The sequence below is a fragment of the Sesamum indicum genome, linkage group LG6 (genome assembly GCF_000512975.1).
Source record: "Sesamum indicum cultivar Zhongzhi No. 13 linkage group LG6, S_indicum_v1.0, whole genome shotgun sequence".
NCBI classification, from domain to species: Eukaryota; Viridiplantae; Streptophyta; class Magnoliopsida; order Lamiales; family Pedaliaceae; genus Sesamum; species Sesamum indicum.
This window is the reverse complement of record NC_026150.1, coordinates 22216738-22230676: the sequence shown is the minus strand read 5'-3', so window position 1 is coordinate 22230676 and position 13939 is coordinate 22216738. Positions and strand designations below refer to the sequence as shown.

At 33.9% G+C, this 13939-nt stretch overlaps 2 protein-coding genes across 3 annotated transcripts in view; both read right to left on the bottom strand.

Moving 5' to 3' along the window:
* The window catches only part of LOC105165486, an 8692-nt gene extending 2396 nt beyond the window's left edge, over nucleotides 1-6296 (bottom strand). For both annotated transcript variants that reach the window (XR_002287353.1, XM_011084513.2), the window contains exons 1-8: nucleotides 5900-6296; nucleotides 5058-5249; nucleotides 3787-3996; nucleotides 3601-3690; nucleotides 2614-2691; nucleotides 2372-2536; nucleotides 1568-1924; nucleotides 755-1032 (exon numbers count right to left, since the gene is read on the bottom strand). Coding sequence is in view for 1 of the 2 variants with exons in the window: in XM_011084513.2 (XP_011082815.1) it covers nucleotides 755-1032; nucleotides 1568-1924; nucleotides 2372-2536; nucleotides 2614-2691; nucleotides 3601-3690; nucleotides 3787-3996; nucleotides 5058-5249; nucleotides 5900-6079 (1550 nt within the window). In the remaining variant the exon portion in view is untranslated. The remainder of the gene's footprint in view (nucleotides 1-754; nucleotides 1033-1567; nucleotides 1925-2371; nucleotides 2537-2613; nucleotides 2692-3600; nucleotides 3691-3786; nucleotides 3997-5057; nucleotides 5250-5899) is intronic.
* On the bottom strand, nucleotides 7825-10621 carry LOC105165485 (peptide methionine sulfoxide reductase B1, chloroplastic). The gene is made up of 5 exons (XM_011084512.2): nucleotides 10238-10621; nucleotides 9505-9616; nucleotides 8521-8586; nucleotides 8210-8407; nucleotides 7825-8136 (listed from the first exon to the last, which is right to left on the bottom strand). The coding sequence occupies exons 1-5, from the start codon at nucleotides 10434-10436 to the stop codon at nucleotides 8109-8111; spliced, it is 603 nt and encodes a 200-aa protein (XP_011082814.1). The 5' UTR covers nucleotides 10437-10621; the 3' UTR covers nucleotides 7825-8108.

Genomic DNA, 13939 nt, shown 5'->3' with positions numbered 1-13939 from the left:
AACTAGAAACCCAATTAAGATATACACATAATTTATTCCTACCATGTAACTAATGAAATAAAAGTCCAACTAGGAAAATTTTTATTCACAGATAACAAACATAAATCCTAATCTTCCGTTCATATACTTGGTTCAGAATTTTTATTCCACACCGAAGAGAGGTTGTCAACATGGCCATGAGACCAAGTTAACATCACTTGCATCTTTACATCATGGTTTTGACATTTATCACTTGGGATTTTGACGAAGGTTAATAGGTTTTTAGGTAGTTCACATGCTCAGTATCAAACGAATACTGAATAGGGTCTGTACTTAAGGACCATTTCTAGTGAAAAATAGAGAAGTCCTCTCTCCAGGGCAATAACTTGAAAACAAATTATGCTCAATATGCAACATAAGTTTTCAGCAGTGTGGCTTATGTATTCATGTTTCTCATTGGGAAAGAAAATAAAATTACCATAAGTTATTTTATGAGTTATGTGCTTGAGTTTCTCTGTAACTTTTAGTCGACAAATTGGTTAGGTCAAGTGCATGAGGTAGTTTGCAAGTTGAGGTATTCAAGGTCATTATATTTCAGAATTTTAATAATTTGGACATGCACCCCAAGTTATAGTTTTCTCAATGTCTAAGCTTTCCGCAAACAGTAAGACTACCTAATTTGATCTCAAGGAAACAGAACCACCAAATGACACAGAGAGATAGATGGTTATATATCTATATACATATATATATATATAGAGAGAGAGTAAATCACCAGTGATGCGAGCATCCAGAGAACAACGAAACCTGCTTTGCAAAGTGTGTAAGTTGTTCTTCACTAGCTGAAAGAGCAATTTCCTTGAGCAGTTGAGATCTCTCTGCTGGACCTCCAAGGCAGTATTTGAAGATTATCAAATCTGAAATTGGACTTGAAACACTGGGCATTTTCAGGTCTGAGTTTGTTGCTTGGCTATTATGTGAAGCAGATGAGACATTCTCTGCTCCATACTGGTTTTCTGGTCTCCCATCTATACTCCTCGCATGTGCATCGTCCTAATTCCAAAAAATCATGATACTCTTGGTTAGGAGAAAATACTTGGAACTGAGTATTACCAATCCAAAGAAACTTATGTTGTGCACATTGATGTCATAATCTACCAAATTCTCAATAAATATCATCTTCATTTTTTATTTTATCCAAAGAATACAACCAAAGTTCCCAACTATTACTTAGTGGTTAACTTGCCAGCTACAAATGAAAAAGAAACTAGTTCTCAGTAAGCTAAAGAATGGACTGCCACAGCAGCTTACAACTCTTATTTCACTACAAAGGACAAAGATGAGAAAATGGTAGGTAAAACACTTGGAGCAGGAGCTTCAATTTGATTTCCTGTCCATTGTCAAAGTCCTTGATATGAACCTAGATGAGACACTTAATCAGTATACTGTACATACATTTATCAACTGATTGTTAGAAATCCGTGCAGAACAAGTCAGCAACCATTGAGAAACAAGATCCTCAAACTAGCCAATCCATGCAGAATATCAAAGGAAGGGGGAGAGAGAGGATATAGGGCTCAAAAGCTACCCCATTACTAGTCCAAGCATGAGAATCCTGTCCTTTGTTGGCTTGCTTCAGTTCTTCCGTGAACATCGGAAATGGTACGTCATTCCCTAATTTTATCCGTTTCGACGAAGGACTTGGTTTGGCTTCACGTACAATACTCGGCATAAGTTCCATAGGGCCATCATCTGGACCAGGGGATCTACACCCATTTATATAGTAAGTTCTATTGGATGACTTTTTCCATGTTAGAGAAGCCGTTCGCCTGTAACGTGAAATACAACGAATAGGTAGGGAGACGGTCTCAAGAAATGGAAATCTTCCCAATTTTGGAATGTCAAACCTAATCCTGAAGAGCCTGTTATCGCACTTTGACGAAAGCTGAAATGGCAAATGAGACTAAAGTCAGCGATCCACTAACATCGTAATGTTATTCATTTTAAAAGCAACAGCCAGAAAAGGAGGCCAAGGTTGCCAACATGACATCCTGAAACATGACTTTCACTGATTTGGCCACTGAAACAACACAACACATGCGAATAAAATTTTGGGCATGCACAAAGCTTTGCCAGCATATTTAAGTTTGGAAGACTAGACATAATGATTCAGTAAAGAACAAGTACATTAAGTAAAGCTATTGTAACTCAGCAATTTGAAAGAAAATCCAATTTTGGGGCATTTGGATCCTTTGTGGCTGGTGAAGCGTATGTATATAGTTTGTAAAATACATCTCCCTCCATAAAAGGGGTATATATATAATTTCTTAGGTAACCTCCCCCTAAACTAATACAGTATATGAACATGTAAAGCAATAAATTCAATGTATACCTGAGATATCTTGAGCTTAAAAGAAGCACGTCCATTTATTAATTTACATGGTCTTTCATGAGAGGCATATTCAATCCCGTCGTAACTCATAAGAAGGGGAGGTTCTGCATCAATGGTGTTCTCAACAGGGGCCTTATTGTCAGCATACAAAAGGGCAGCAGCAACCTTAAGAAGGAACAACATGCAGTAAGTCCAAAATTACAATGTAAGAATACTAGTACAAGAAACTAGAAATGGAAAACCTCTAATTCTTTGTTCACAGGGCAACCAAATGGATCCAATAATGTAACATCTAGAGAAAAGATCCTCCGGCATGATGCCTGCTTTTAGAAAAGAAAGATCAAATGAGTGACAATAATGACAAATTGGTCAATGAATTCAAGAAGCAATACTCTAAATGGATGCCAAGGACAATCAGCGATTTCATTGCTGATTAAAAATACAACTTTTGGAATGTGTTCCACGTATATGGTCATTGCAAGTACTGCAAAATTACAGCACTTTCAGTCTATTAGCATGTTTAATAGCTAAATCAAAGGTTAGAAGGGAGCTATATTCACCAGAACTCAAACAAGATTCTCTACTTGAGCTTCATGCATTCAATATATAAGATATGAAGATTACCGAAAAGCTCAATATTCAAGGAAGGCACCATTTTGTCTAGCGCCACAAAATTCAGAAACAAAAACCTTCGCATGCATAAGAACACGTCTCTTTGCTCTTCATGTTTTCATTCTTAAAATCTGAATAAAGAACACAACCAAGGTCCAATGGCGTTAACAATTTACTGAGTTTGCTTGTAGAAAGATGAAATACACAGTATGGGATCAATTTTAAAATTTCAAAAGAAAGGAGACGGAATGCAGATTTACACCCGGATTACATGTAACTCCCATAAGTTTTCCAGGCTGTAACTCTTTATGGTTAAACAATTGAGTACGTGCGAAAGATAACTCTCAAAATTTTCCACACTAAGTTATTAAAGATTGATGACTCACTTTTTCTGATGACTCAACTTTAGAAAAAGTGACTATGCATGAATCACGAGATACTCTTAAAGGTAAAAGTTCAATAAATGCAACAAAATTTTGAGGCATACTTCTATCACAATGTTCAACTGCATGATATTTACGGTACTCCAATTTTGTTGAGAAGATCAAGAAAAATCAAACATGCATTGGTGTTTCATATATGAACAAATAAAACAGAAGCTAATAGAACATTTTAACCTTGCCCCCAACAATGCTCCACACACCATCAATGTCTTCTTCAATCTCAGATGCACTTGAATAGTCAATTGATAGCCGCACTGGAGAATCCTGCCATCAGGCAGTAAAAGTCACCACAAAAAAGGGGTTATACATGTACCAAAAGGGCACAAAAAAATAATAATTATTATAACAAACAGAACAAACCTTGACATAATGATTTTTGACAGCTGATGATGGAATCAGGACATCAAGTCCATGAACATAACCATGAAATATATCCTCAGTATCATCAGGACATGTCATATATATTTTCTTCAGCGCATCAGCATGCAAGTCCTTGTTCAATGAGCAAGTCAAAGGCCTCTTTTCCGATATTTCGCCATCAACATGAAGCCTTAGGAGATCCGGCAAGACCTGTAAGTTGAATTCATACTCTATCAGTTCTAGCTCAATAGGGAAAAGAGAAGATGACAAACTTATAACTCCACAGAAATATTACAATAAAGAGGAATAGAAAAGAAAAGATTTGAAGCTTACATGCAATTAGCAGTTTAACCTCACATTTAATTCATGCATCATCCCATAAATCTGTCTAATGGATTTCTTCTGTCTCAGGTGACATGCTATAGTTCTAAGCTTTTCAGGTCATCAAGAAAGCAAAAATAAACAAATAATTTTCAATTTAAAGCCCATATGGGGCCAGGTTCGGAGTCTGTCTTATAATTACTTAAATAATGTAAGATATTACTGAAAACAGGCCTGAAACCACTATCATGATATATAACTGCCTACTTCAAATAAAATATAACCAAGAGCAGCCCCTTAAACAAACCTGCTTGTGAAACTTACCTTGCTTATTATTAGAGATCTTATATTCTGTTCAATGCAAAAATTAACTTTTACCAACTGGAAGAGTACAACCAGTTACATATGGCTGGTAGAGACATTGTTTTCCAACCAGAAGAGCCACAACTTAACTAACTTATGGAACTTATTCTGAAAACTGAAAGTGGAGACTCTGAATTTTACTGAAAATCCAACTTTTTATATCCCAAGTAAACAACAACAGCAAATACGAATGACCACACACTGAAACCCCTTTTATCAAACGAACATTACATGAGGTGGCATTTTACATTAGTTCGATAACTCAAAGAGATTCGAACTTTTTTATCATATTTTAATGACTACCATCCCAAAAGTTGATTATTTCTTTGTTTATAAGATGAATTTATTCAGAGTTGAACCAATCCCAAGCTCAGATCACGATGAAAGAAACATAGTAGAATTGCGTAAACTAGTATCAGACTATGGAAGACTACTAAGGATATAAGAAATATAACTGTCAACTAGCAACCATAACAGTTGCAAAAGTGAACCCCCAACTCTGAAAAGACATATTTAATTATACAGATCTATCAATCGTAATCATAATTACAGCAGAGGAAATGTGATGTAATGGGCAAACCAAATACCTCACATCCAACATGAACCCATTTCTTCATTGGAAACTCAATCTCAGTGGAGGCACATGGAACTTCCGTCCATTGAATTGAGTTATCAGGATCCGGTGCCTCTTCATGCAGAAATAGTGATGGAAAGAGGTTCAGTCTCTTCTTGTCATCCAACCAAAGGAAAGGAACACTAGATGCAATATCTGGGTGCTTCTGCATAATGTCACAAAGTGTTTTGATCTTTGTAGCGAACAAACATATTGAAGATGCAAATATGCAAAATTTAAGAGAAAAGGCATAGCCTCAGAAGGCATTCATTTGTAGCACAGCAAGGATAAAAACTAATAACAATGATGCCCCAATATCACATTGTCCACAATAAGGTAATGAAGATTGAACTTCCAACAACAATGCGAAGAAGTAAGAAATTTTCACCATTGCCCAGATTCCAAAAAACTAAGTTCTTGAGAGGCTATTTAGCAAATGCAAAAACAAAAATGATCACTGAAACCATACTCATTCCACGACCATCTTGCTCCCCAAATTCAAGAGCACATCCACAAAGAAAATGTAAGCGGCTAGGACCCACTATTCACTAAACACTAAACAAGCAAACTAACTTGAGAACAAGTCCCAATTGCACAAGAAAACCACAAAAACATTGCTGAAACACCCCAAACCAACTCAAAGATTCAAGCTTTCCTCAACCAACTCAAAAATTTAAAGGAAAAGATTCTTTGAGTTGTGGTGGGTTTAAAGGAAAAAACCAAAAAAAGAAAAAGACGAACTAAAAACCCCATCTTTCACACGCACAGAGACAAACGAATGCAGAGGCAGATACACCAAATGGAACCGTTGCAAACCTGAACAAGAATTGCAGATGGGTAAGAAGCACAGTTGTCAATGTAAAGCCAGAAACAGAGAGCGAAAGACCCATCTGCTTCTTTTTCACCATCATCTCCATCACCTTCTCTCCTCAATTCTACCTTAAGATTTTTCAGCAAAACATAGCCCGTCTCGTCCACCCCACCAAAACCACCCATCTTTCCTCCCCCACACTTCTCCTGATCACAGCAACAATAATTTACAGAAACCAAAACCACTTTTCAAGAACCCACCGGTTTCCAAACGCTGCCACTAAGCTGTATTTGTTTTTTCTGAAGAATTTCAAGAATCTTTTCCTTTAAATTTTTGGTTTTTTTCTCGTCTTGCTTTTCCTCTTTGGGGGGGAGTTTGAGTTGTTAATGAGTATGACGGCTGTTAATTAACGGTTGGTAGAGTCTTCGGCAGTTCGGCTTCTGGTCTTTTCCCCCGCTTCTCAATTTGGGCTATGTTCAGGTGTTTTGCGCGTAGGGTTGGACACAGAAGGTAGCCAATCAAATGTCAAGCAAAAGGGCCTCGAGGCGGTGCCTCAATGAAAAAACTCCCAAAAAGACCAGAAAAGACATAAGACATTTATGTACCAGAACAAAAAATCACAATAATAATTATTATAATAAAAGTAAAGAGGATAAAAAAATTATTAATTAAAGAAATATGAATAATTACATTTACATCTCAAAGCTATGATTTGTTACATAAAATATTTTTAATTTTTGCATAATTACAAAATTATTCATAATAATTAAAAAGTGCAGTTAATTTATGTAATGATGTCAGACATTTTTTTTAGAACATACATGTGAATTGTCGAGAAGCAGGGATGATGTTTGTGTAAATAATATATAGGTATATGTATAATTATCTAAAAAGCAATCGTGGTTTATGTAAATAGAACATAGAATAGGGGTGTAAATATAATTATTCCTAAAATTTATATATTTATATATATATGTGTGTGTGTGTGTTTTAGATTAATAAAGTATAGGATAAAAATAGTTTGATTAAAGAACTTAAGGGGGAAAAAAAGATTATCAGATACGAATTGAAGATGTCAAAAAATTATATTTAAAGTTGTTACTAAATTAAATGTTATTTAAAAATTAAAATCAGTTGACAGTTCATCTTCCATTCAAATTTTTAAATATTGTGAGAACTCAAAAATAATACTACTTCATTTATTTATTTTTTATTTTTTGTAATTTTCAATTTTTCTTTTTTTCCTCATGAAAGCATAGCAATTACAATGACATAAAAATTATCTTGAGCTAAGTTTGGACGAAATATCTGCAATAGCAATAACGCTCCTATGAATGATAGGTCACGAGTTCAGATAAAATGAAATAATTTTTGTCGATCTGAAATGCCTTTAATATTTTTTTTATTATAAAACGAAAAATAATGATGCGATTGCATTGTCCGACTAGAAAGGATTGCACTTATTTAAGTCCCTATTGCGAATTCATATAGACATTGCCATCTATTAAGAGAAAACTACAAGTCAGAACGTACGTTTTACCCCATAAATTTTTTTAATAAAAATCCGAATCCATTATCGATATAGCAACCTCCACCCCTTACCACCAGCATTTGGTAGTAAATACTATCAAACTGGGTTGAGGAGTCCTGGTGACTGGGATGGAAGTTCTTATTGGTGAGGGAGGAAAAACAACTATTGCATCACTCAAATAACTAAGGCAGCTGCTTGACGGGCATCGACTGCGAGGAGCCAATAGCAAATACCAGAATTTCTTCGAGTCCATGCCAAGAAAAGCTTGAATTTGATTCTTACAGCCTACCGTATAGAATATGAGATGGAAATCATACATTGCCGATGTGATATAAGGAAATATAGAGAGAAAAAGGAACAAGAATTTAGATAAACGCTTTAGATAAACGTTGAACTGCATTTAACAAAAGGAGCATTTGTGCTATATTGATTGAACTGAACCAGAGAGTATGTTGGGAAGTCCCGTTTTCATTGAGTAATTACAAGGTAAGTTTCCAACTCATACTCGAGTATGAATGCAATTTTCTGTTTCCTCAATAGATAATCGGAGGCCATTTGGCATGAAAATAGGTAATGTTCGATCATCTCTACATACTTTAAGCTGGATTTCACTAACACATTGATGTAAGTGTGGCTTTGAGATCATATTCTGCTCGTCTTGTGTGTGCTGACGAGCCCACCTCCTACTTTGGCTTCAGTTTGAGGGAAGCGCTGGAATATGGAAATTAGAAAATATCAATCTAGAAATTCCGGGTGATGGGGGAAGAACATGCGAAAATCATACCTGTTGATGCAATAGCGTTTTCCTGTAGGTGGGGGGCCATCATCGAATACGTGACCAAGATGGGCGTCACAAACTGCACATAAGACTTCTTGGCGAGGCATGAAAATAATCGACAGGTCTAGCTTCGACTTCACATTGTTTCTTATTGGCTGATAATACGAAGGCCATCCAGTTCCACTATCAAATTTAGTGGATGATCTAGAACAGGGTGCAGAAGGCTCTCAGACATCAACAAGATTGGAGTAAAAGGAAAAAACAATGACATAGTTGGTACTTGTTCATGAAAATTTAAAAAGATGAAGTATACTTACTCGAATAACGGAGTGTCACAGCAGATGCAATGGTAAGTTCCAGGAGTTTTGGTGTTCCAATATTCTCTGGACATGTAATCAGAGGTTAGTCATATAAAAGTTGAGATGAATAAGTGATGATATATAGAGTTTGTTGTATAAGTAAGAGCATCATTAGCTCCTGGCGGTGCACTGAAGATTAATACAATTTCCCTGCAATATATACCAGGATCTCATCCTGAATGTCTCAAGCACGTAATACAAGATCCATTTATTGGAGTTAAGTACCCCCACTACTATGGCAAAATCAGTAAAATACAGTGCAACAAAACTGGCATGCTGTGGAGTTCAGTCAACCGGCAACTACTGTTTAGTATTTACAAACCATAATTCCATTGGGTTCCAGTGGTGAATTATCATTGCATTGTTGTTTGGTAGACTGGCCTCAGGACTTTGACCCACAATCCAAGCAGCTAAAAATCCAAGTTTTTTTTATAATAGTGCTTGATGACAATTATTTGCATCAGCTTCTAGTTAAGAAAAATTATTGCTAGTTAAGAAAAATTATTGTGTTGCATGTGGAGTTGTTGAATCTTTTGCTTTACATGAGCAACAAAGCTCAACTACTTGTTTTGCTTCCATCTCTTCCCATATTCCTCCTTGAACTCTGGATTACTGGGTGAAATTCTTTACTTTCTTTTCATACAAGTACGATGAGCATGGGGCTTGGGACATAGATTCCCAAATCCGTCCCTCGGCTGGAACAAGAGAGCGGACAAGATAGAGCATCCTAAGCAATGTCCATGTGTAATCAATCTGTGTTTTCAAGAACTCAAGGACGGAGATCACTGGCCCCGGACAAATCTAATTAAGTAATAAGGAAACTTCAATGTCACCAAACTCCTTGGAAGTTCCTTACAGAAATTAACTTATATGATTGACATCACATGCACATTACAACATGAAATTTAAAAAAATCTTCTACGAGGTTAGAAGGATTCTTACCCAGTGAATGCCCTCTCAGTACCCTTTTGCCGAGTAACATAAAACTGCTGGTCCGTTAGCTGCTTCCTCCACTCTTCATCACTAACAGAACTGTAGTTCGTGTTTCCTGCCCCTGCACCACAAGGTGCACAACACAAAAGTTACTCCCTAATCGAACCAAAACACGACTCTAAACATATAATAGTTTCGAAACATTAAGAGCTTGTAACATCTAAACACTTATCAGTTCCAATGCAACGAGCACCATATATGTCTACTAGATTGGATCCTCAGACCTTCAAAACAGATACTGCACAATCACATACCAAAACCATACATATAGTTCCTCTCATTTTCATGACTAGAATCATCATTAGTATGAAACAACCCTCCAAAATTTCCATCTTTTCTCTTCTTCCCTTCTTTTCCGTCTTTTGGGGATACAGAATTTTAGGCAGTATCAATCAAAATGAGTTCTTTCACTTCAAATGATATATACATAGTGTTTTGCGGTAGATTTAATACATATTCTGCTTTTCTTTTGCCTTTTCCTCATCAAAATCCACGTTCCAAACATAACCCATATTTAGAAGAATCCCACAGTATTCATAATTGGAACAACTTTTGAAGCAAAAATACACAAAATCAAGAAAACTGGTGCAGTAAAAAAGCAAACTTTATAAAACAAACACACAAACACACACACACACACACATATATATATATATATAGAGAGAGAGAGAGAGTGAGGAACCTTCTTGAGTGCTGTCTTGTTTCTGGGAAGAAGATGAAGAGCCCATAACAGAAACTGAGAAAGAGGCCCTGTTTCTTGGTTTTTTCAGTGAATTTGCGCCAAAAGCCAAAGAAATCTGCTGTTTACTGCTTAAACCCAGATGGGATTTTGCTGTAATCAGAGAGCTGAAACTCCCTTTTACTATAGTGTAAGCAGCCATTGTTGATCGACAAATATCATTAAATTGCCTGCAATTGATTGTGCCCTGGAAAAAGAACGTACAATCTTCCTGTGTTTTAGTTGTTCATTGACGCTGGTGCTTTCTTCTTTCTTCTCCGTTCGATCACGGAACTCCGTGATCAATGATGTTGACCGGCTTGCTTTGTGGTTTTGGATTAGTCGGCAAGATATGCTTCCGTGGTCTCATCACTACTGGATTCCTTTTGAACAGGTGGCGTTTCAGGATCCACCCGTAAACAAATGAACGCTTTTCAAACCACGTCCGCAAGATCCGATGTGGCTGATCGGTTTAGCACAGATACGGTTAGGATATCCGGATCGGTTCAGACCCGAATTTCCTTTCTCCTATGGTGATCAAAAAAATTAAAATTGTCCAAATCGCCGAACTAAATTAAATCGAGTTATTTTTTAAATTATAATTTTAAACTTAAAGTAAAATCATACAACACTAATAGTTTGATTTTTATTTAGATTTTAAAATAATATATAATTAATATTTTGAATTATATATTTTTAATTTAATAAAATAATTTTATATTCAAATTATATACTCAAAATTCATATATTATTGAAAATCTATCTCACAAATGCCATATTTATAAAACTTAAATTTGGACTTTATACAAAAGAATATATAATTCCCCCATTTTTCTATCCCTATCTCCCTCTTTTTTCCCTCTCAGGCCTTTAAGGGTGTGATTCATACATAGGAATGGACTTGAAAATGCTTATTCCCATAAATAAGGGATTAGCTATTTTATCCCTCAACATAGTATTAGCTACTTTTTTTTCTTAGAAAAATCACCTGAAGGTGAAGAAGATTTTTGGGGTTCCCGTCCCTTCTATATTATATAATCAAAATATCCTACAACAAGGAGTATTAACTCCCTAGAGACATTTAGAAAGTGATGAACAAGGAGTTCTACTCTCTTACAGTTAAAAAAACAACTGACAAAATAGATAAGGATTACAACTCCCTTATAATTCAGAATGAAAATATAAATGAGGATTGAGGAGTACTAGTCTCTTATAAAAAATGATACTAGATCTAAGACAAAAGTCGGTGACACTAGGGGTGCCAAAAGAATAAGCAACATATAGGTAATGATTTTTTTTTTGTATTAATTTAATATTTAGTTTTAATTATTATTAAATTTGTGTATCTTTTGTATCTAGTATTAAGAAATAACTATGTATCCATGCTAAGAAAAAAAAAATGATATTTTAATTCAGAAAAATCCTTTCTCTGAGTACTGATTAAATAATCAGTCTATTTGATCGTTCGAATTATTATATTTTATTTTGGTAGAAAAATATTATCTATTTCTTCAACGAGTCAATAAATAATTTATTACATAAATAAAAACTTTATATATATATATATATATCTATTCAATAATCTATGTCATGTTTTATAAATTGCTTATAACCTTCTATCACTAATTTTGAAATTATTATTGTTATTAAATTGAATTCTAACATATTCAATAAAACGTAAATAAATATTTTTTAAATAAACTATTAAAGAGCAAATTTGTCATAAAAAAATTATTTCATTACTAATTATTATTTTTTAATTATCAATTATGTTGATAAAATCAAGTACGAATTAAAGAATGACAATTTTTATTACATTCTAATTTATTGTGTATATCAATCGTAAGAATGCTATTCAAATGGGATTCCTTTCCCTTATTTATTTCATTCCTAAGTTCATTACATTCCCACTTAATTTCGTTTCTACTACCAATCATGCCCTAAGTTGTTCCCTGTTGCTTGATTTTATGGATTATCAATATTAATATCAAATTCATGGGTTCAATAATTAATTACTATATATGTCCTTTTATTTTAATCTACTTAAAGTTGTGGAGAGTGTTAGTGGTCTATGAAGCAGAATGTTCGTCTTTCTTGCTTGCTTATACAAACACTTGTTTTTATTTTTTGATTTTTATTAGTTTTAATATTTTATTTTTATTATAAGTTTAAGACCCGTCCGAAACCGCGCATTTTGATTTTGATTTTCAAAGTGGCAATTTGAAAAATTATTTTATAAAATCGACACTGACAATTTGACTTGAAAATAATTTTAAAAAAATCAAAATGGCACCGTAAGCACCCGATTTCCCCATCATAGAATTTGCAAGAAGGGTAACTATAGCTACATCGTCCTCTCATAAGGCTTGGTATAATTATACATAAATCCTCTGTGATTTGATAAATTACATCTAGAATCCTAACTTTGTTTTCTTCCAATAAATAAACTCCTCTAGTAGCCAAATTCCACCAAAATTGACTTGTGGTAAACCAATAGTAAATAAATTGCGGTAAACTATGAATTTTTGTAATTCAACTTTTTTTATTAATATCAACATATTCGATAAACTTTAGCTAACGAATAGATCTATTTGTTATACATAAACAAATGTCATGGCTACTAAGGGTGTTTGAAAATCTTAAAAGAGTGTTTGGTTTAATTTATAAGTTCCTCAAAATATTTTATAAAATTCTTGAGAGCTTATAAGTTTTAGAAATTCATTTGTCAAATATTTGTGTTTGCAAAATTTATGAGATCCCAAAATAAGTTAACCCAAACGTTGTTTGTTAAGAAAGCGACTAACCATAATTTAATTGATTAGAAGTTTTACTTTATTAGGCCAGTAGGTTTAGTTTGATTGCGAAATTGAGATATTATGCTGACAATGTTATAGATTTGAATTTCGTCAGTATATCGATACTTTTGTCTATTTTAACAATAACTGCTAGTCTGTTATAATAGTAATTATTAGTTATAAATATTAAAAACAATGGGATTTTCAAACCAATTTATTGAACACTTTATAACGTTTTATAAGTTTTCAAACTTTTAAAATGTTTAAAAAGTTTATAGGTTGCCCCAAGCACTCTATGAATTGCTTGAGAAATACCACTTCACTTTCATCTTCCAAAGCTTTTCAAATTTCAACTTGTACAATTTTGTTTTATATATGCAGGACAATTGCTTCTGTGTGTGTATATGTTTTGTTGAAAAGAATGATGCTTTTTTTAATAGGTGTAGAAATCATTTACTATATACATAGAAATTAATAGATAATAATACGTAGGAATTACGTAAAGAAGTTGGGATAATGGGTTGAAATGTAAAAAATTGCACTAAAGAAAAATATTATGAGTATAACAGTTCGTGTGGATTGCTGAAATTAAATATAATATGGTAAGTATCTTTATTATTAATTAAATAATAAAGAAATAGAAAGGGGGTATAATTTACATAATTTTAAAATTAAAATACATTAATACTAAAAATACATTTTTATCATGTAATTAACTACTTTTTAGATCATTTAATAATCTACAACTAATTAAAATAGTTGAAAAATTAAAAACTAGAAAATATGCAGAAGGGCTCTACTTCAACAGTTGGGTTGGGCGTTAGCCATTTAAGTTTCAAGAAAGCCCAGTTCTCTACGGCCCGAAAGAAGA